This window comes from Monodelphis domestica, chromosome 8 (genome assembly GCF_027887165.1).
Source record: "Monodelphis domestica isolate mMonDom1 chromosome 8, mMonDom1.pri, whole genome shotgun sequence".
NCBI lineage: Eukaryota > Metazoa > Chordata > Mammalia > Didelphimorphia > Didelphidae > Monodelphis > Monodelphis domestica.
This window is the reverse complement of record NC_077234.1, coordinates 181,408,221-181,429,935: the sequence shown is the minus strand read 5'-3', so window position 1 is coordinate 181,429,935 and position 21,715 is coordinate 181,408,221. Positions and strand designations below refer to the sequence as shown.

The 21,715-nt window shown below is 41.1% G+C and overlaps 2 protein-coding genes across 8 annotated transcripts in view; one reads left to right on the top strand and one right to left on the bottom strand.

Moving 5' to 3' along the window:
* Nucleotides 1-5,283: 5,283 nt before the first annotated feature.
* On the bottom strand, nucleotides 5,284-13,699 carry ING1 (inhibitor of growth family member 1). Of its 4 annotated transcripts, XM_001365121.5 has the most exons (3): nucleotides 13,466-13,699; nucleotides 12,867-13,310; nucleotides 5,284-6,872 (listed from the first exon to the last, which is right to left on the bottom strand). In XM_001365121.5, the coding sequence occupies exons 2-3, from the start codon at nucleotides 13,000-13,002 to the stop codon at nucleotides 6,169-6,171; spliced, it is 840 nt and encodes a 279-aa protein (XP_001365158.1). In that variant the 5' UTR covers nucleotides 13,003-13,310; nucleotides 13,466-13,699; the 3' UTR covers nucleotides 5,284-6,168. The 4 variants fall into 4 exon arrangements, with proteins under 4 accessions (XP_001365158.1, XP_056663928.1, XP_056663926.1 ...); XM_056807950.1 differs by lacking the exons at nucleotides 12,867-13,310; nucleotides 13,466-13,699 and adding an exon at nucleotides 10,565-10,695; XM_056807948.1 differs by lacking the exons at nucleotides 12,867-13,310; nucleotides 13,466-13,699 and adding an exon at nucleotides 10,371-10,509.
* CARS2 (cysteinyl-tRNA synthetase 2, mitochondrial) overlaps nucleotides 10,761-21,715 on the top strand; it is a 104,147-nt gene continuing 93,192 nt past the window's right edge. Inside the window, exons 1-2 of one of the 4 annotated variants that reach the window (XM_056807942.1) lie at nucleotides 10,761-11,015; nucleotides 18,858-18,944. In XM_056807942.1, coding sequence (XP_056663920.1) covers nucleotides 18,925-18,944 — 20 coding nt within the window. In that variant the 5' untranslated portion in view covers nucleotides 10,761-11,015; nucleotides 18,858-18,924. Of the gene's footprint in view, nucleotides 11,016-14,288; nucleotides 14,415-14,752; nucleotides 15,016-18,857; nucleotides 18,945-21,715 lie in introns of those variants that run through there. The other 3 variants (XM_056807941.1, XM_056807944.1, XM_056807946.1) reach the window with 3 other exon arrangements.

Below are 21,715 nucleotides of genomic sequence, written 5' to 3'. Positions count from 1 at the left end.
GTTGTGCAAAACTTTAAGGAGTCTCTGATATGGCTGCATAAAATCTTTCTTGGTTGTCACTTAAAGAATTTTATTGCTAGAAGGATCCAAAACACTATATCTTAGGAAAGCAGGGGATACTTTAAATGTATTTTTCTTTCCTTTTCAAAGTTTTATTGATGCCTTTTGATTTCTACATTATTTACTAATATGCTTTCCTTCTCTTCATCCCACATCAAACTTCTTTATTTTACAGATAGGGTAAATTGAATGACATGCCCAAATAACTCATGGTAGACTCTAGATATCAATCCAAGGTCCCCTGGTGCCCAATATAGTCCTTTTCCTAATATACTCCTCAAGGTCTTTATTTCTCTTTTCTATATCTTTCTCAGTAATTAAAACCATTTCTGTAGGTTTTTATAGTACCTCCAGATAAATTAGGGGTGAGAATGATCTAAAGACAAATTATACCCAGGTGATCTTTCTAGATTGAAGAATCTCAGAATTATAAGAGTATAAAAATGCCCTTGGTAATCTAATACTTTAAGGTCAGGACACCGAAGCCCTGAGATAGATTCACTTAGTTGAGGACACTGACGTCCATGTATGAAAGGTGATTTGCCCAAGATCATAGCTAGTAAGAAGCAGAACTAGACCACTACTCCTAATAAGGTCTTTTGACCCCAAAGCTAACAGTATTTCTACTAACCCAGTCCAGAGCCCAGCTCCCAAGTTTTTTAAGACAACCTAAGGTGCAAAGTTGGCATACTAAAAATAGTTGTAAATCTTTCCTCAGAGGAGCTTTTGTCAGTTATATTTTATTTTAATTTTATTGCCAGTTATATTTAGAATGATTATAATCAATACACTGTAAATTCTTAAGCTGAATTCCTCAAAAACCACCCAGTCTGAGCCATATCTGGTCAACACTCACCTCTACAAAATACTCATTAAATGATCACTTAACTTATCCCTGAAGACATTCATTGAGGAGGAAATCAACTAGCTCCAAAGCAGCTCCTCTCACCTTTTGGACTGCTCTATGGGTTAGGGACATTTTTCTCACCTCAAGCTAAATTTGTCCCTTTACACAACTAGTACCCCCTGCCCCTGGGTCTCCCAGTGACCTCCAAAGGGCCAAGTATTACAAGTGGAATACCTCTTCCAAATGAGTTCAAGCCAGCTATCACATACTCCCTTGATCTTTCCTCCTCCAGGCAAAATATTTTCAGTTGTTTCAAGTAATTCCTCATATGGCATGAGTCTGAAGCCCTTCCCTATCTTGACTATCCTCCACTGGATGCTTTTCAGCTTATTAATTTCCTTCCAAAAGTATGGTGCCCAGAACTGAACAGAATGCTCCAGAAATGGTCAGAGAAGGCAGAGTCCTATGGGGCCATCACCTCCCTAATCCTAGGCACTATGCCTCTCTTCAAGCAGCTTAAATTGCATTAGCTAAATCACAGAACCTTAAGACAGGGGTTCCCAAACTATGGCCCGTGGGCCACACACAGCCCCTTGAGGCCATTTATCCAGCCCCCACCGCACTTCCCGAAGGGGCACCTCCTTCACTGGTGATCAGTGAGAGGAGCTCTACTTCAGGTGACATAATCTTTTGTGTGGCACCTTGTTCTGAGAGTAACTGAACAAGAGCAAGGCGCCACGCAAAGGATTATGGGGCTGCACAATGGAAGACATCAGCACGGTGAGCAGCGATCTGGGGGAGGGGATTTCACACTGTGTACTGCTGCTGCCCGGTATAGTGGTGGCAGTGATGGGCCTGTGCAAGGTGTGACAGGCTATCACAGCCAGCGCTGCAGCTTCGGCTATCTCAGACAGCGCTATACAGATTTGTTCATAGTTTTTTTCATAGTCCGGCCCTCCAACGGTCTGAGAGACGGTGAACTGGTCCCCTGTGTAAAAAGTTTGGGGACCCCTGCCTTAAGAGCTTCAAAGAGGCTTAAAGAGTTCATTGAATCCACTCATTTTATAGGTGAGAACACTGAGGCTTAGAAAGGGTTACTGCTCTGAAATCAAACTTAATTCACAGAAAAGAGTTCCTAAAAAGAAAGGCAAGGACAGGATTCCTCAATTTTCATAGTATGAATGGAAATTCTGAATGGCCTAACATGTACTTTTCAACACAGTAGATGCTTGATAAATGTTTGTTGTCACTGTTAAAAGTACATTCATAAATTTTACACCGGCACATTCTATGCGTGAGACAAACAAGCTTTTAAGTACACTTTATCTTTTTAAAAAATACTTAATAGCAATGTCCCCGAATAGCTAAGTTTAGTATTTATATCATTCTGCCTTGTTGAGAACAGTCATCATTGCTCACATTACATCATACAATAAAAGAACTACTATAAAATATCCAAATTTCCTGAGGGAAACAGAATCTAGAATGCATTTAAAGTGTTTTGCTTATGGAAAACCATTTTAGCATTCTCTTGTTAAATATTTCATTCATTCAGCTAGTTATTGAATACTTATTTCTAAGGCATTGTTCTATGTTACAAAATTACCTTTCATTACTTTTTAATACATTTTAGTATCAGCACAATTCACCAGGCATTACTTGAGCATCATATACTATATTTATTGCTTTTTGACTTGCAATAATAAAAACTTACTGGTTGTTTATTCATTCAACAAATATTTAAAGGATAGCAACTCTGATCTTTAAATAGCTTTTAGGGCAGCTGGATGGTTCAGTGGATAAGAGCCCTAGCCTGAAGTTGGGAAGACCTAAGTTCAAATATGACCTCAGACCCTTCCTGGCTGAGATATGGGCAAGTCACAACCCCTATTTCCTAGCCCTCACCAATCTTCTGCCTTAGAAACCATATTCAGCATCAATTCTAAGATAAGAAGGTATGGTTAAAATAGGGTCAGGCTATTATAGGTGGGTTATAAGGATAAAAATGAGAAGCTACTGGAAGACTGAAAAACCAATACAATTTCCCATTTCCAGTGTTCCTATTTTTAATTTAAGGGGCCAGGGGAATCTTCATCACAATCTATGCTCAGCGTGACAATGCAAACTTGGGCTCTATCAAGAAGCTGGGTCCAGGCTTAAGAAAGTTAGCCTGCTAACTCTGGTTTGTTCAGACCCTATCTGGAATATTATATTCCATCTGGGTTCCTTTAAGTTAGAAAGGGTCTAGATGTGAGCCACTGAGATCGTAAAGGGCTTTGAGTTCATGCTCTACAAGGCCTACTTAAAGAAACTTGAGTTTAGTCAAAAGTGGAGAAAAAGGAGAAAAACATGAGATGTGTTCATGTATCTGAAGGGTTGTCATGCGAAAGATTAGACTTGTCAGCTTGGTTCCAAAGAGTGTTAATAGGAGAAAAAGATGGAAATTGCACCCAACATAGGAAAACATATTGGGAAGTGGTGGATTTTCCTCTATGAGAGTCAAGTTAGGAAGCCTATTTGTCCGTATGTCAAAAGAAGGGCTTTTAAAATCAGGTACACTTTGGATTAGTTAGCTTGTAAATTAAAGGTTTGATCAACAAGCTTTTATTAAGCACTTCTTATGTACCACATAGTGTCCTAAGAAATTTGGAATAGAAATCAAAGCAAAAACAAAAAGTTTCTGCTCTCAAGGAATATTTCCCCCCTTCTAATGGGAGAGAACATGAAGTCCCTTTCAACTTAAAACTCTTTAGTTCAGAGAAGATATTGAACTCTTTATCTTTTCTGAGCTGTTTTATGAACTAAACATTTCCTAATTTTTCTGTAAAACCTACCTGTTTAAAAACAATCTTACTAAAATTTTGCTTTATAAACCCACTCACAAATGAGAACTTAACCAAAAGGTAGTTTAACTTTCCCTTTTTCTCCAGTCACAGGTATCTTTCTTTCCCCCTCTCCATACCAAGTCCAAGCCTTCCCTTAGGTTACTAAACTTTCCTCTTTTATCTTTTTTTAAGACAGAATGTATATAACCACAATGGCCATTGACGTTGCTTTTCCATTATCGTGATTAATTTTTCACCTTCTTACTTCTAGTTTTTTTTTCTATCTGCAACATGCCCATATGCCTTTTTTTTTTATCAAACCACCAAGTTTTTTTGTTTGTATAAAATTATTTATCAAAGAATGTCTTAAGTATTTCTGAATTTTCAAAAGCACTCCAAAAAATAAAATCACTGATATGCAAAACACTGCTTTTTCCCACTCTAAAGTTCTTTGTTTTATGGAGTATAAAATATATTGAGAATTTGTTCATAGGTAACAACTATAACTTTCATCTCATCACAAATGGGATTCATCAGGGAAGAACATGCTCAGCCAGCTAGTTTTAACAGTCATATGCAGTTCCATCATTTATTACTTCAATCCAGATCTGCTACTTCTTAGTCTGATAGCTCAAAACCTCTTATCCCTCTAAGAAGTTGAAACAGTCACCACTCTGGAATCCCATAACTAGTTAGCATGCCAGTCTTCACTATTGAAGTTAACTAGACAAATATCTCTACCAAGTTAAAACAGCCATATCCCACAAAAGGGCAGTGTAGCCCAATGGATATTTAATTGACCTTGGTGCAACAGACACATATGTTCAAATTCTACCTATAACACATACTGTTAGCTGTACTATTCTTAGGCTAGTCACTAACCTCTTAGTGTCTCCAGGAAACTAAGATTAACTCTAAGTTTCAGAGATAGAGCAAATCTTACATTGGTAGAGGGTTTCCTCATTCATTGAAATGGCCGCTATCCTTATTTAATAAATAAAAATGGAACCTATTATAATGAAGACTTGTTCGGCAGGCCTAGTGTTAACTTTGATACCATTATATCTATTTATAAATATATATATACGCACACATATATATAGCTGGTATAGCAAAAAAAAAAGTTTTAAAATGGCAAAAAAAAAAACCCTGACAAAAGCAGCTTTTTAGTTGCATTTAGTTGCAACTGTTCTTTAAAAGGTGACTTCTTTATTCATAGCATAAACTGTAGATACAACTATTTTTTACCAGCTTTAAGGCAGTCTTTACGGCAGAAGTGAAAAATTAAACAAATTGTTTTCTATTAGAAATAAGACACCACCATTTTCAACGTATTGGCAGATCTAGAGGGGGAAAAATGAAGTCTTAGGTAGGATGTTAAGAAAAGATGTAAATACTTTTTTGTGTTCATTTGTTGTCATCTTATTTCAATACTTATATACCCTGTAGGTCAATGATATATTCTACTCAGTTTCTAATCAACTTGTTGGTATTTGACATTTTAAGCAAATTTTTAAAAATACATTAATATTAAATGCTACTAAAAGAGCAAACTGTCCAAAGTTTGATTTATTCTTTAATATCACAGCTGTACAACTTTCATACATACAGAAGGAAATGCACATTGGTTTCACAATGGCAATTGGCTGCATTTCCGATTATAATACAGTAAGTGCAAGTCCACTCAAATTTACATTTATACAACTTATACAAATTAAAGATTGCTACACTATTATTTGTGACAGTATAAAGCTTGATTTGTGTTTAAGTTCCACTTCTAGATCACTTTCTGGTTAAATATAAAATGTACTCAATCATTTTAAAATGGGCCCTTTGGGACTAGGCCAGTATATAAAATATTGTCATGTAAAATTTAACCATTTTCTTTTTTAAAAAATAATCTTTTAACCCTAAACCTGTTATTGAACTGTTATACTGACACATACTATAGTAGCAAGAGTCATGTGTTTAATATCACATTGGTTATTTAAAAATGCAGCAGGCTGTATGTTTATTCAAATACAGCCATCTGGCTAAACATTTTCCAATTTTTTGTTAAGGTAAATATTTTCCTTACATAAAAAATTGGCTTTATGAAATTATTTTCTTTCATATATATTTTAATGGGCTTAAGTGCTTCCCGGGCATGAAAAGAAATTTGAGCCTCTTGACTCACTTGGGTGCTTTATCCAAATCTATTTTTGGAGTTTAAAAAAATGTTGATCCACAGACCACTTTCTGGTTCAGATGTACCAAATGAAAACAAAACAAACGAACAAACAAATCACTGCCACCCCTATAACAGGAATGGTTTATTTTCTAACTTTCTTTAAAAATATACATTTTACAATCCTTGTACCTCCACAAAGGTGGTAAAGGTAATAAATACACTGGTTTTAATTTTTTCCCCTCACTAGTAAAATAAATGTCTACAAACTACCTGTTATAAGCTCTTTCTTTTTTGGATTTCTCCAGTGCTTTGTCCATTGTTTTCTCATTTTCCCCTCTACATTTGGGGCAGTACCATTTGCCCTTTGGTTTATGATTAAGTCCTACACACGAGAAATGAAACCACTCAATTGGGCATTCATCATTATCACAACCTATCATTTCTCCATAGGAGACTTGATTACATAAGCAGTATGTTGGTTCATTTGGATCAATGGGAAGGTCTGCAGGGGAGGCCTCCCTCTCTGCTTTGGCCTTGGATCTCTTCTTTTTCTTTGAAGTTTTAGCTTTTTTCTCCTTTGGAGTTCCTGAGGTGATATCATCATGATCGTGATTATTAGATGCATTCTCCCGGTTCTCGTTATTGCGTTGCCGCCTGGATCGTTTATTATTGGGCTTTTCAGCTTGAGTGATTGTCTCATTCTTAGACTTATCCTGGCTAGTTTTGCCACTATTGCCAGTGGTATCATTAGCCTCTTGACAAGTCTCAAAAAGTTCCACATGACTGTCCACTTGCCTGGTCCGATTCTCAACTAGTTCCACCATTTGGCTAACAATCTGGATCTTTTCATCTCCGAGTTCCTGGCTCCGTATTAATGATCTTTGAATGCAGTGTAAAACTCTCCTCTTCTGTACTGAGTCGGTCTCTCGTTTGAACTTCTCATAATATTCATCCAATTCCTTTAAGATTTCTGCAATGGAAAATAACATTATATTTATACTACAAAAAAAAATTAATACTGTGTATGTGGATTGAAAACAAATTGTCTATATTATTTCTTATCCTATAAAAAAGGGTCACTACAAAGTAAAGTGCTAGAATCTGAGGAAAAAACTATCTTAAATCAAATAGAAGTGCCAACATCTTTCCTTAAAACATTCCAAATTTTTTAAGTAGAAAGAAAAGATGACATCCTTTGAGGAATGCTAATTAATGGGAAAACCTGTGGTTAACAAGTATCTGATCCTAAATCTTTTATTCTACCAAATTAAATGGTGTCCTCTATTTTTTTATATCTACTTATTTCTAGGTAACTCCATCATTTAAAGACTGTTCAGTTTGGAAAATCATTAGAGGAATTTATATTACATACTCATATTTTCTCAACTTTTGAGTTTAAATAGGCTCAAGAGACAGAAATTATTGAATGTTTCTCACCGACCTATCTTCAACCTGAGAACCTGTTATTTTTACACAAATGGAAAAAAATGTAGTTACAATATAGGGAAATAACCTGAGAAAAGTAATGCAATGAGCAATGAAAAGGAGTCAGATCTAGGTCCTAAACTGTTGTGCCACAAATAAGCTGTGTCAGAATATAAGTCTATTAGTCCTAACTATCAACCTAAGTAACGTCCATAAAGAGGCCTCATTAAAAAAAATAATAATAAGATTGGAGATGAGTTTGTGCAAACAGAAAGACATATTGTGGTTTACTTCATTCTCTATCCATGAGTGACTAAATTAGTTTACAGATATCATTTTTTAACCCCAAACCTGGAAGTAGTAAATGTTACCATTTTAAAGATAAAGAAAAAAGGCAAAATAAAATATGGTCAACTCAACTACCCAAAATTCAGTACTCAAAATTCCCAGAAGTCCCCCCTCCATTTTACCCCATCTATATCTTAACTTTCAGACAACATATTAACAAGTGATGATTTTTTAAAAAATGCATTTTGAAAATATATCAACTCAACTAAATTATTTTACAGATATATTTTTAAATGTAGTAAGTTCAACAGGGAAAGTAATCATGACTGTCAAAAGCCTACTTTAAGAGTGTATTTCTCACTATTCTGTACTATTAAGCTAAATGGAATATTTTTCCCTTGAAAGTTTGCAGTCTTTAAAAATACCTGACTTCTCAGGTATACAATTCTACAAACATGTTTATATAAAGCTGTATATTAAAATGTACAAAATGTGTATGTCAATTTCAAAATCTAAACTATAACTGTAATCTACAAAAAGTTGGTACAATAATCTAAGTACATAACAAAAAAGTAACCGTATAACTTACAATAAAAATATATTTCAGGACAATCTCCAAAATTACTGACACAGAGACTAACTAAAATAGCTTGTGTTGCTATTTCTTGGACAATATCCCCAAACTCAGAAGCTCTGATATACCCAAAGATTGGAACAAAGTGGAGATGATCACTAAAAAGTACAGGACTGCCTAATAGTGTCTCTTAATGTAGACAAATGCAACTACAATTTGTATTAGAAAATTCGAAGTTGAACACAAATTTACTATATTTACAAGTACTGTTATTCCATTGACTTGTAAAAAGCTTTGTGTTCATAATGAAATTAGAAACTAAACTAGCTGGGGCAGCTAAGTAGCTCTGTAGAGAGCCAGGCCTGTTGCCTAGAGGTCCTAGATTTAAATCTGTACTCAAGATACTTTTAATCTGTGTGACTCTGGGCAAGTCCTTTAACCCCTACTGCCTACCCTTTTAACTACTCTTTTGCCTGGGAATGGATATGGTAAGGATTTTTTTTAAATGAGGAAGAAAAAAAAACTAAGCAAAGTGGCATTTCACAGAAAAAAGGAGAAAACTAACCCTACTGTATTGCTAAATTAAAATGTAATTACATAGTTGTCTCAGAGTACCTAAAAAAGTAAGAAAAGAGAATTTGAGTTCTTAATAATTTGATACTTAGTACTAAGTACTGGGGAAAGTCCCACAATGTCTGCTAATCTTAATTTCCTATCTATAAATTGGTGAAAAATGAACAAGATTGATGCCTTATAAGAACCTTTTTAGTTGTAAAACTCTGATTCAAGAATGTTTTGTAGGCCACCGAGTTAGAAGTTGCTTGTATTTACTGATTAGTATATGATTCTGAAATACCTTCCTTAATAGGGCTGTAAATAATTGACAAGAGTTCATTTGTGAATTAAAAAAAAAAATCCTACCCAATGGCATTAAGTGCTTATAGAAGTCTACAAAACAGGAAACAAAATAATGCCAAATACAGAAAAGTCTCATTCTTTTTACTGACACCATATTGTTTTGACACTTCAGCCTCAGATTTTAAAAAACTTAAAAATCGCCCTCTAAGATTACAGTAACATGGTTTTGACTAATTTGACTAATTAGAAATGTGGAGGAATTCCAAAAAGCATTTGGACTGAAGTCTGAGATGTGTTAGTAAGTTTCAGGGACAGTGGGAGAAGTAAGAGGGAAGAGAAATGTGCCTACAAATACGAAAAGAATCAAGCATTCAGTGTAACTTTAAAAGACCCCATACACAGCCAACAGCTAATGAAAAACACTGCCTAATATTTATTAAGGCAAATCTCCTAAAGACTTTTTAAGCAACACCCTGTGAACCTATTGAGATGCTGTCTTTGAAAATAATAAAGCTTAAGTTCTTTTAAAAGATAATTTGGGTTAGTCTTCCTCTAAGCACAAATTATGCGAAATTTTTTACGTTAAGGAATGACATATAAATCAAGATGTATGACATGTTAGTACATCACTAAGCTTTCATTTTTCAAAGGGAAATTTAAGTGTGCCAATATCTGAATCATAGGATGGTAGAGCTAAAAAGACCTCTCATTTAACAGGGAAACTGAGGCCCAGAAAGGCACTCCATAAGCTTTATATTTAAGAAAAGTAAATGGTTATTATCATTGGGAAGAAATATCATCTACCTTTCTGATGGTCACAGAGTGGCTTTAGTAGCCCTAAAAACATTTAAGGATTCTAAATTGCATAGTTCAAAATCTACCGAAGAAATAGGGATTCAAATTCAATGACTCCGACCCAGCAATCACTTTAAAATATAGGATACAATAAAAATCACCACCTTTCTTTTTTTGCCTCAGCAATTAGCCACTTGTGGTAACGCTTTTTGGGGTAATGGTGATGAGAAGGTGTCTCTGAGTACGTAAACTGCTCATTCAGCCGTTTCTTACGGCAGATGGCTCGGTTCAGGAATGGCTAGCATTCCCGCGTCGATCAGCCAGGTCAGAGGTTAGGGGTGGCAAGGTGGTCCATTTCAGGGTAGTGGGTTATTCACACATCCCGAATACAGGACTCGAAGGTTTATCAGAGAACTTCTCCCACCCACCCCGGAGGCGGGGGGCTCTAGGCCAGCCCAAGGCCCGCCCGCTCCCGACAGCCAATCCGATTCCGACACAGCCTTCACCCCCCCCCCCTTCCCCGGAAACCTGCAGAGAAAGAAGAGCCGCGGGCCAAACAGGGGCGGTTAGGGAAAAACCTGGAATAGCAGGTGAGGGCATTATCTGGGACTACGTCTAGGCGGCGAAGGAAGGTTCCTTTCTCTTGGCCCATAAAGATATCTCAACCCCCCACTACCCGCTATGGGCGCGCGGCACACCAACAGGCCTGGCCGGGAACTCACTTTTCCCACGCAGCACCACAGCCAAGAAAGCTCTCCGGTTTCCACGCGCGAAGAGCGCGGATCTGTTCCAGGGACCCCGGCGAGCGGCGGCGTGAGTGACGAAATCCGTGGCGAAGGCAAAGAGGCGAAGCCGGGTGCCTCGGGCATCTCGGCCCCGAAGTGACCCGCCCGAAGCCCGCCAGTACAACAAACCCTTTAGGCGCTACAGCTAGCCTGGGGTAATAATCCGAGCCACGGCCCAGGGGAGTGGCCAGAGGTACAGTCGCCTCCAACCGCTACCTCCGCCCACCTTCCCGTGCTCTAACGGCCGGACGTGACACGCAGCCATTGTTCCCAGGCCGGAAACACACCGAGTTCTTTGGTGCCTTAGGAATGGCGAACTTAAAAATCTGACCTGGGCCGGAATCCGTCCAACCCCTCCCGGACGGGCCAATGGGGATCCAGTTTGCAGGTCAGAACTGCTCCACCTCTCCTCTACCCCACCCTGTGCCCTCCTCCTCCTTGAAAGAGAGCGCCTATCAGAATGGGAAGTTGAAGAAGGGTTAGGCTCAGAGACCCGCCCTTCTAAAGGGAAAGCTCCAATCCGTGGTTAGATGCAGAGGGACTGGCCCAGCCCGCGGATCCCAAAGTACCAATCTGAGGCTGGAGGCAAGGGGACTTCGAGATATTCAAAGCAATCCGACCTCCTACCTCCTCACTCCTCCCCGCTTTCTCCCCCAATCCCCCTCCGCCCTAGCCGGGAGGAAAAAAAAAAAGGAAAGCGGCGGAAACTGAGACCGAGGCAAGTCACTGGGCACAACCCACCCCCCCTTCATCCCAGAGACCAATAGCCCGGCGGTGAAGTGATAAGGACATTCCATGGGGAACGTCACGGCCAATTACTAAGAGGCTGAGGCGGGGACGTTCCGCAATATGCTAATAGAGTGAGCTATAAAATTCGCTGCGAAACCGACTATCCGGCAGAGCGCACAGGGCGCCTTCAAACGAGGGGGTCTCGGTTCTTGGGGGTAAGCCACTGCTTTCCCCGCCCTCCCCCCACTCCTCTTTGCTCCCTGCAGCACAGCCTGGTAAACGGTAAACATTAGAAAACTAAGAGTGAGGCTCTTCTGTCACAACCGACCCCACCACCACCATCACGCCGAGTGACCTCCGAGAAAAGTTTCCCCACAAGCAAACAATTCCCCACGGGCATTCCCTGTACCCCCTTCCTCAATACACCCTTCACAGCTAGATCTGTAGAGACTCACAGGTTCAATCCCCTGCTACCTTTCTACAGGTATTAATCTCTTCGCTGCTTCCTCATGAGCACAATATGGATCCGCGGTTTCCTCGCCTTCCCTCCAACCCCCTCCCCCATTACATGCACACACACACACACACACAAATACACACTGCATAAAATTTTTCCTTCAACCCCTCAGCAAACTACACCCTGCAAGCCTTTCCCTTGCAGATCAGTCTTAGTAAGTCTGCACTGAAGAGGAGGAAGTGCAAGAGGGGGGCTGGAAAAAAGAAGGTAGCAGGGACCGCGCGGTACAGAGTATGTACCCCCTACACTTTATGTAACACTTAGGTTTAAAGACCACCCGATGAGCTGATGATTGGGTGTTTAGGGGTACGAGGAGATAAGGAGGACGGAGGTACAAGCATTTCTCAGGAGGGACGTAGCCCTGGTTTGGACTAGACAACCTTGCCCAACAGCAGCAACCTCTCCTCGAACAGCCTCTTTACTATCAGTCTCTGTCTCTACTGCTACTACAGCCATAATGAACACTGTACATTCCTCAATGTTGTTGTGCTGTAATCTGTGTCCACCCTGCACTTCCCCCTTTTCCACCCCCCATTAAACACACACACACACACACAACCTCCAGCACACACCACCTCACCATCACCCCACTAGAAAGCTGTTCTTGTAGTCTAGCTTATATTAAGACCTTTCTTTCTCTCCTCCTTCTTTCTTGTCCCATGTTTTACACAGAAAGACCTTGGTGAATAAAAGAAGCTGAAGACCTTTTGTTCCGCCCCATGACAAGAGCTACCGCTGCAGATCCCCCTGTGCAGCTCTCTCCAGCTCAATAACAGTACTTGCCCCCTCCGCTTCTGCCACCCCCCAATGAAAATTCAACTACCCTTCTTAACCAGGGGCCGAGAAGAGGGAGGTGTAAGAGACTAGGAAAGGGGTAGAAGCATTCACACAATCTCTCACACACAGAACACACACACACACATACTCAGATGAGCTAGGGGGGAAAAAAGAGGGACCCGACCAACCGCCCCATCCATCACCCCCAGCTCTTACCTTGGTATTTCGCGTCTATTTCCCTCATCAAGGAGACGTTTCTCTGCAGATCGAAAGGCAGGGACTCGATGGAGTCCAGATAATCCTCCACATAGTTCACCAGGTGAATCTGCTCCCCGTTTGCAGGACTCAACATGGTTCACCCGAAAGGTCCCCGGCGACTCTGCACTGCTTTCCGCTTCCTCCACCCCCCACCCCCCGCCCCCCTAAAAAAATAGCACTGCAAAATGCAAAGCTCTCTCTCACCCCTACCCCCCACCCCCCGCGGTCTCCGGCTCTCAGACCCCCCAAGAAAGCTACATCTGCTGCTGCTGCTCCGTTTCTCCTTCCTCCTGCGAAACGGAGAGAGACCGAGGAGGAGAGACACCTCCCCCCAGGCCCCCCCTCCCCGCCTATTCGGCGGCGGAGAGATCGGCTGTCGCTCCGGTAACTCGCACACAGGAGCTGTAAGAACAAGCTGAGGGTCGGCTGGGGAGGAAGGGAAACGGAGAGGCGGAGGGGTGGGGGAGAGAATTAAAACAACCGCACAGCCCCCCCCCTCCCAGATGGTGGGGGGAGGAGTGAAGGGGGAGCCGAGCGTACGAAGCGCGCACACACACCCAGAAGGGAGGAGAGAGGAGTAGCAGCAGCGAAGCCGAGTTGCCTTCTATGTATTTGTGCGTGTGTGTGTCTGTCTTTCTCCCTGCCAGTACCGGCTCCGGTTCCGGGTCGGTAAGAAGGAGGAGGGAGGGGAGAAACAGAGCACAGCCTCCTCGCCGCTCGATGCGCCGTACTTATCCAACGTGGAAAACCCAAATACCAGTTTCAAACACTTGGGAAACATTCAGCCCCGCCACGCATGGCGCATGCGTGCCCCTTCCCCCTCTCTCCCTTTTCCCCCCTCCCATCTCCTTTTCACTCCCTCCTCCCTCTCGTAGTCCCCCCCCTCCCCCCGCCCTTTCCGGGGCAACGGCAGCCCCGCCTCCTCTCGGCCTCCCTCTCTAGCCTCACGATGCATAATGGGGGGCGCTGAGGGTGGCCGGGACATCTCCAGGGCCTGCCGTCTGGTTGGAAGTTTAGGTTTCTAATCTGGGGTTTTGTGTGTGTTTGACGGTGGCGGATGGGATCGATGAGAGGGCAGTGGAACCGGGCGCTCCGAGGGCTAGGCGGCGGCCGACTTGAGCCACAAACTTTATTGAGAGTTTTGCGCTTGGAGGCCAAATTGAGGCGGCGGCGCTGACAGCCCGCCTAGGAGCTAGGAGAGTCGCGCCCTCCCAGATCGTAGCTCCGCCTCCGGCCGGCCGGCTGGGCGGCGGAAGCGGCCCCGCCACCGCTACTACCCAGTTCGTGAACGGCCCCGTTACTTCCCCCTTAAACTCTCCCCAGCATCTCCTCCTCCCACATCGTAACGGTGTATAAGTATGACGTTGGCAAGAGTGGCGACTCCAGGATCCAATCTGCTGTTCTCCCTTAGCCGCACAATCCAATCAGAGAGAAGGGTCGACAGAAGGCGGGATGAGCACTGACAATTCATTTCAGGATTTTACTTACTGGAGCCCCGGGTCCTAGGTAGGGCGGAGGTTAGGGAATGAAGTGGGGAGTTTGGTGAGGAAGAATTGTCGGGAGCGTACATGCGCATCGCGAACTACTAACAAGAGGTGGGGGGAAGGGCAGAGGCAAGGGAGAATGTGTGTCCTATCGCCGTTTTAGGGCCGAACTACCATTCCCAGCCTCCTAGACGGCTTGGGCGCTTGCGCAGTTGGCAGCCGCCCTCCCTCCCGCCGTCCCTTTGTGTCTTTCTCAAGAGTTCAGTTTCGAACGCGCTGAAGACAAAGGGTCTTGGGAGTTTGCTTGTTCCTTCCCCAAAAGGGATGAGAGAAGCCAAGTAGGAGTCACGAGTCCCCACTATATCCCTTGGCTGTAAAACCAGTGCCCCGTAACCACCTTTCTCCTGTCTCTCCTGGCGGCCATGAACCCTTATGTCCCCAACAAACTCTTCTTTGCCCTAAACCTTCCCTGGCCTCTCTCTTCACGAATCCCTAAGGTCCATATCCCAGGGGATTTACAGATCCCTCAATCCTCAGACTCTCCTATCGTCTTCCCATTCTCCCGCTTAAGCCTCGAAGACTACCAACCCTTTTCCTCCCTTCAAATCCCAACCCCTGATCAAGTAAGTAAACAAACCGTATTTGAAACTAGCTGTACCCCTACCCTTCCGGACCTATCTGTTTCCATAGATGCTCTCTTCTTTCTCCCCTATTTGCTCTCCGTACTCCCTTCCCTACCCCCCCACCCCCAAACTCCCGGATTTAATGCTTTTTGAAAAGCTCAGGGGTTGATCAACCTCGTTGCCAGGACAACCAGAGATTGGCGAGGGTGAGCGGGCGCCGAGGCCCGGCCCCTCCTCTTCCCTCCCGGGCTTAAAACTCCACGCCCACCTCTTCCTCGTTACCTCCTTCTCTCTGGCTCGCTCCTCTACCCTCCCCCCCCTTTTTTCCCTTTTTTCTTTGCTTTCTAATCGCCCCTTACTACGCCGATCCCCTCCCCTACACTCTGAGCTTTCACGTTCGCTTTCGTTTTCGACGTTGTGGGGCTGTCTCTGTCTTTGTTTTCTTTCTTTAAAAACAAAACAATAATTTGGAATTTACCATCAGTGCAATAACAGGAACTGTGACTACCGCGGGAAGACTCATCGAGTGGGATTATTTGTAGGTAGCACATTTCCTCCTCCTTCCCTCCGTGACTCCTGAGAGACCACTTCTGGTGCACAAACTACTGTATAGTAGCTGAACAGACAGTAATAAAACCTGCAACATCTTTCAGTTAACCCTAGTTGCTTTTTGCTTTATCATCTATTTTGATGATACTGTCTCCTACTCGCTCAAGTGGAGAAGTCTTGATTTTATTTTCTTCCAACAGAAACTATCAAAGGTGATCTCTTTCTTTCTCACACACATTCCAGCCTTTTAGTATTTATGTGTGCCTGGTTTATTTTCTTATCTTTCTTTTTTATTTCAGGATTATTATGTCATTACTTTGCCAATCATCTTGGGAAAAACTATGAAAATCTTATGGTAGTTCTGAAATTTACCTGAGTATATACCTCTGGTGGTTTAATATGGAATGTCTTACAAAATAACTGGCTCCTTATATTGTGTGGAAAACTTGATATTTTGTTGTAGACAGAATGATCTGGTGAAATTTAAGAGTTCCGAAATTAAAAAGAAATGTAGTAAGGGACAGCTAGATGGTTCAAATCTGGCCTTAGTTCCTAGTTGTGTGACTGGAGAAGTCACTTAATGCCCATTTCCTACCCCTAACCAATCTTCTGCCTTGGAACCAATACACTGTATTGATTCTAGGATAAATAGTGAGGTTTAAAATATATATATATGTATATATATATAATGTATAAGACGATATCTTGTGATACTGTCTGGGAATAAAACTTGCTTGAGATGTACTGTGATTATAAGGATGTGTATCTAAGTTGTTAGCACTATAAATATCAACTGAGGTATTATTCATTGCTATCCTCAGGATCAGTTAAAGTTTTAGACTACTGGATGCAGCAATTTCATCACAAAGTCTAAGAAAAAAGATGACTGGCTATTTGCTTGGTAGTTGGAGAGTGAAATGTTTCCTTTGCTCACAGGTTTATATTTCTTTTAGATTTGACCCAGCTTAAAATGAAACCTGAAGCCATTTAGACATTTCTGAAGTTTTACATTTTTCAACACTCCAACTTTACCCTCAACATTAAAAAAGTAAAATGGATAAAAAATATACTTTTTTTTAAACACACTTACAAATATGTACTCTTCTCTTTGATCTGACCATTCTGATAGCTATTCTTCTATATAATCCATCAGATAAATAGCTTGCTTCTTGAGAAAGCTGTCTACACTGGGTAGGACCACTTCCTGTCCTATTGACTGATGATAAATTCTCTGCCATTTGTATTCCCACTTCTGATCTTTATAAAGTCAGTAATGATTTTTAAAAACTATGTCTTAGTAACCACTTTAAGAAGGGCAAACAGGGTTAAGTAACTTGTCCAGAGTCACACAGCTTGGCAGTATGTGAGACTGCATTTGAACCCAGGCCCTCCTAACTCCAGGCTTGGTGCTCTAGCCACGGAACCACCTATTGTCTCAGCCAGTGATTCTCTCTGTCTCTGTCTCTCTCTCTGTCTCTGTCTCTCTCTCTCTCAACCCTTACCATCTGTCTTAGAAATGAAGGCAGAAGAGCAGCAAGAGCTGGGCAATGGGGGTTAAGTGACTTGCCCAGGGTCACACAGCTATGAAGTGCCTGAGGCCAGAGTTGAACCCAGGACCTCCTCTCTCTGAGCTTGAGACTCCCATCTACTGAGCTACCCAGCTGCCCCCCCCCCCCCCTGATGATCTCTTAATGGCTAAATCTAATAGCCTTTCTTGGTCCTCAATTTTCTTGGCTTCTCTGCAGTCTTTGACAATATCAATTACTCTTTTTCTAAACTTATCTCTTAAGTTTTCCTCACACTACTTGCTTCTGGTTCTTCTCTTGCCTTTCTTGTCCTCTCTTCTCATTCTTTGTTGGAACTTCACCCAAGTCAAGCCAGCTAACTGTTAGATGCCCCCAAAGACTAGATTACTCTTTTTCTCCTGCCTAACTAGGGGTTCTTAATCCAGAGTTTGTTAACTTTGTTTCAAATACTGAATGTTTGTGTGTATATGCACATATATGTATATGTAATTAGTTTCTACTATGATCGTATTATATTTATGTATTTAAAACTTTTATTATGAGAATGAATTCACCAGACTGCTGGAGGGATCAATGACCAAAAAAAAAAAGTTAACTTCTGTTCTTTATCACTATTTGGTGAGTTCATCAACTCCTGTAAGTTTAGGAATCATCTCTATGCGTATCATTCATAGATCTGTATATACCCAGCTCTTGTTTCCTAAACTACATTCTGAAATCACCAAATGCCTTTTAGACATCTTGAACTGGACATGCCATAAACATCTCAAACTCATCATACTCAAAACAAAACTCGTGATCATCTTCTTCAAACCATCCCCTTTTCCTAACTTCTCTATTACTATTGAGAATATAACCATCCTCAAAATTACTCAAAATCTCAGTGTCATCATCTTCACCTCCTCAATGATAAGTCATCTCACATATCCAATCAAGTTTGTGCCTTCATAATCTATTTCCTATAGCTACCTTCCTTTTCATTCAGAGCTACCACTCTGGTACATGTCCTCATCCAGCCTTACTCCTGGACTATTTCATTAGCCTTCTTTGGTTTCTTGGCTTCTCACTCCCCATCCTCACCCCTTCCAAATCATCCTTAGAGATTCAGCTGCTAAAGCTAATTCACTTTTTACATTATACCTTTCCATGTACTCCACACTTTAGCAATACCTGCTTTCTTACTATTCTTCATCTCAAATTACTAACCATCTACTGGATTTCTCAAACTGAATATCTTATATCCCAAACTCAATGAATCCAAAACGACTCATTTCTCTTTGCTCCAAACCTCTCCCTTCCCATCTCTTAATTACCAAAGGCTTACAACCTCAGTCCTGAACACCTCGTACTCACTTCACATATTCAATTGCCTGACAAATTTTGTTGTTTCTACTTTTATAACGTCACTTATATAATGACTCCTCTCTTCTCACACATCTACTATCTTTATCATATCACACCTGGATTGTTTCTGATACCTTTTGGTTGGTTGTCCTGCCTCCAGTCTCTCTCTACTCTAGTCCATCCTCCATTCAGCAGCCAAAGTGGCCTTAAAGCACAAATCTGATGATGTTACCTTCCCTACTCAATAGACTCTAATGGCTCCTTATCTCCAAAACCAAAAATAAAACTTGCCCTTTGACAATTTAAAGGCTTTCACAAGCTGGCCCTACCTACCTGTCCAATTTTCTTATACTTCTAGCCTTCTTGATTTTGCTTAAACTAGACTCCCTACCTCCCAATAATGTGCCTTCTCTCCCTCCTTAGCACCACCTCCTGGCTTCCTTCAAGACTTAATTCATAATACTACCATTCTGGAGAGCAATGTGGAATCATGCCCAAAGGACCAAAAAAGTATGCATTCTTTTTGACCTAGCAATACTACTACTGGAACTGTATCCCAAAGAGATCAAAGGGTTTTACTTTTGCAGCTTTCTTTGTGGTGGCAAAGTAGTAGAAACTGAGGAGACATTGCCCATCAATAGGGGAATGGCTAAAGAAGTTCTGGTATATGGTTGTAATGGAATACTATTGTGCCACAAGGATTGATAAAACAAGATGAGTTCAGAAAATCCTGGGAAGACTTATATGAACTGATGCAAAGTGAAGTAAGCAAAACTAGAACAGTGTATACAATAATAGAAATATACAGTGGTCAACTGTGAAGAATTAAACTGTTATCAGCAAAGCAAGGTTCCAAGATAAGCTCAAGAGACTCATGATGAAAAATACTATCCATAGTCAAATAAGGAACCAATGAAGTCTGCAGATCAAAGCATGCCACTTCCCATTTTATTCCTTCGTTAGTTTTTTGTTGTATATGTGATATGCATCTTCTGTCATGGCATGAGGAATATGGAAAAATAACTTGCATGGCAGCACTGGTATAATCTACATCAGTCTATTTACTGCCTTGGGGTGCAGGGGATCGGGAGGAAGGGAGGGAAAGAATCAGAATTGAAAAATGTTGGATAACAATTGTCAAAATTTGTTTCTATAAGTAATTCATGAAAATGTTAAAAGTTTAAAAAAGGTGGTTCAAATTTCCTCTACTGTAGTCCTTTCCCCATTTTGTGGCTTCCCCCTTCCCACCACCCCAAGTGCCTTCTCTCTCAGTTTACATTCCATCTACCTTATATATTGTACATACAGTTTTTTAAGTGTTGCCTCATAATGAGTTCCTTGAGGCCAGGATCCACATTTTCCCCTTTCTTTATATCCCCAATTCTTGACATAGTCCTTGGCACAGGGTTATTGTTTAATATATAGACTTTTTTTAACTTGATAGACTGGTACTCTAGTAAGCAATCATCTAAGCTTATAAATCTAGAACTTTTATTCATGAATACTTAAACATTTTTTTGAGAATTAAACAAGTAGGTACAGCTAGGTGGTTTAGTGGATTGAGAGCCAAGCCTGGAGATGGGAGGTCCTAGATTCAACTCTGGCCTCAGACACTTCCCAGCTGTGTGACCCTGGGCAAATCACTTAACCCCCAATGCCCAGCCCTTACTGCTCTTCTGCCTTAGAACCAATACACAGTATTAATTCTAAGACAGATGGTAAGTGTTTAAAAAATAATAACCAAGGAAACTAGAACTACATGATCATTTTTTATTGAAAGAGTTATATAACAAGTACTATTTACTAGTGGGTTGAGAGGAGGCTTCAACATCAAGGAGACTTGGTTTCACGTGCAAGTTTCATATTTACTATGTGATTCGAGGCAAAAACCTCTCAGTTGTCTAGACAGCTCACTAAAAGTTGCAGAGAAGTGACCCTATCCACGTTGGCAGATATGCATTTCAAGTGGGAGTTTTTTATACCAGTGAGATCACAGGTCCAGTGACTATCCCATCATTATTTGTATAATAATATCAACCTTTTGGCTCCGTTGGGAAGATTTGCCTTTAAAAAGCTCTTTACTTCCTAGCTATATGACCCTGGGCAAGTCACTAAACCCCAATTGCCTAGCCCTTACTATTCTTAGCATTGATCCTAAGACAGAAGATAAGGGTTAAAAAAAAAAAAAACCTTTTTACCATAGAATATAATATACTATGGACTTTAGGGGAGAAAAGTCAATTTTCAAATGGGTGACTAATGTCACCCATTTCAGGTCTAAAATACACATGAGGCTCAAGTGTAACCCTAGATTGAAATGTAATTGGGAAATGATTAATAAAATACTATACAATAAAACATACAGAATGCTCATATGTGGTTTTCTAAGTCAATATTCAGCCAATGGGGATCCTTATGTAGGACGCAGTGCCATGGTGGTGAACCTATGGCAGCATGGCAGAGGAGGCAGTCAGAGCTGGTGCCCCCTCCCCTCTCCATACAGTTTGCAGTTCGGGCACTTGGTCTTTAAAAGGTTTAACATCACTGATGTAGTGGCTCCTTTTCTTTTGAGTTACATCCATTGTTTTGAGTCATAGCCATTCTTTAACTGTGGTTAAACATTCTAAGGAATTAATCCAATTCAATAAGCATTTATTAAAGCCTAGTAAGTATAAGGTCCTGGAAATAGAAAGGCAAAACAAGAGTCTTTTCCCAAGAAGCTTAATTTCTATTGAAAAGATACAACATTTCACAGATACAGTGCAAGATTAATAGAATGGCTGCTTAGAAGAGTAACTTTGAAGTGGATCCCTGAAGGAAGCTACATATTTTAAGGGAGAGAGTGTGCAGGGGGAATGAATTCAAGATATGAATGTGAAAAGTCATGAAGGTAGGAAATGGAATGCTGAGTTGGAGGTACAGCTAGAAGGCCAGTTGAACAGAAAAATTGTCATAAAGCATTTTATTTTATTTTTTAAACCCTTACCTTCTAAAGCCAGAAGGCTAGATTTTTGGGATACTCAGGATCACATAGTTAGGAAGTGTCTGTAATATTTAAACCCAGATCCTCTGCACTCCAGGCTCTATCTGCTGTGCTTTGTAGCTGTCCCAAGATGAGGCATTTAAAAAGAGTTTTAAGGTCTCCAAATTATTTAATCAGTGGAAGTCTATTAGGAATCTGTATTACTTTTAAGTTTTGCTATTTGAGTATTATTACAGAAAAAGATGTTAAAATGAGCCGGCTGAGTGAATTGAGAACCAGTCCCTGAGATCTGAGTCCT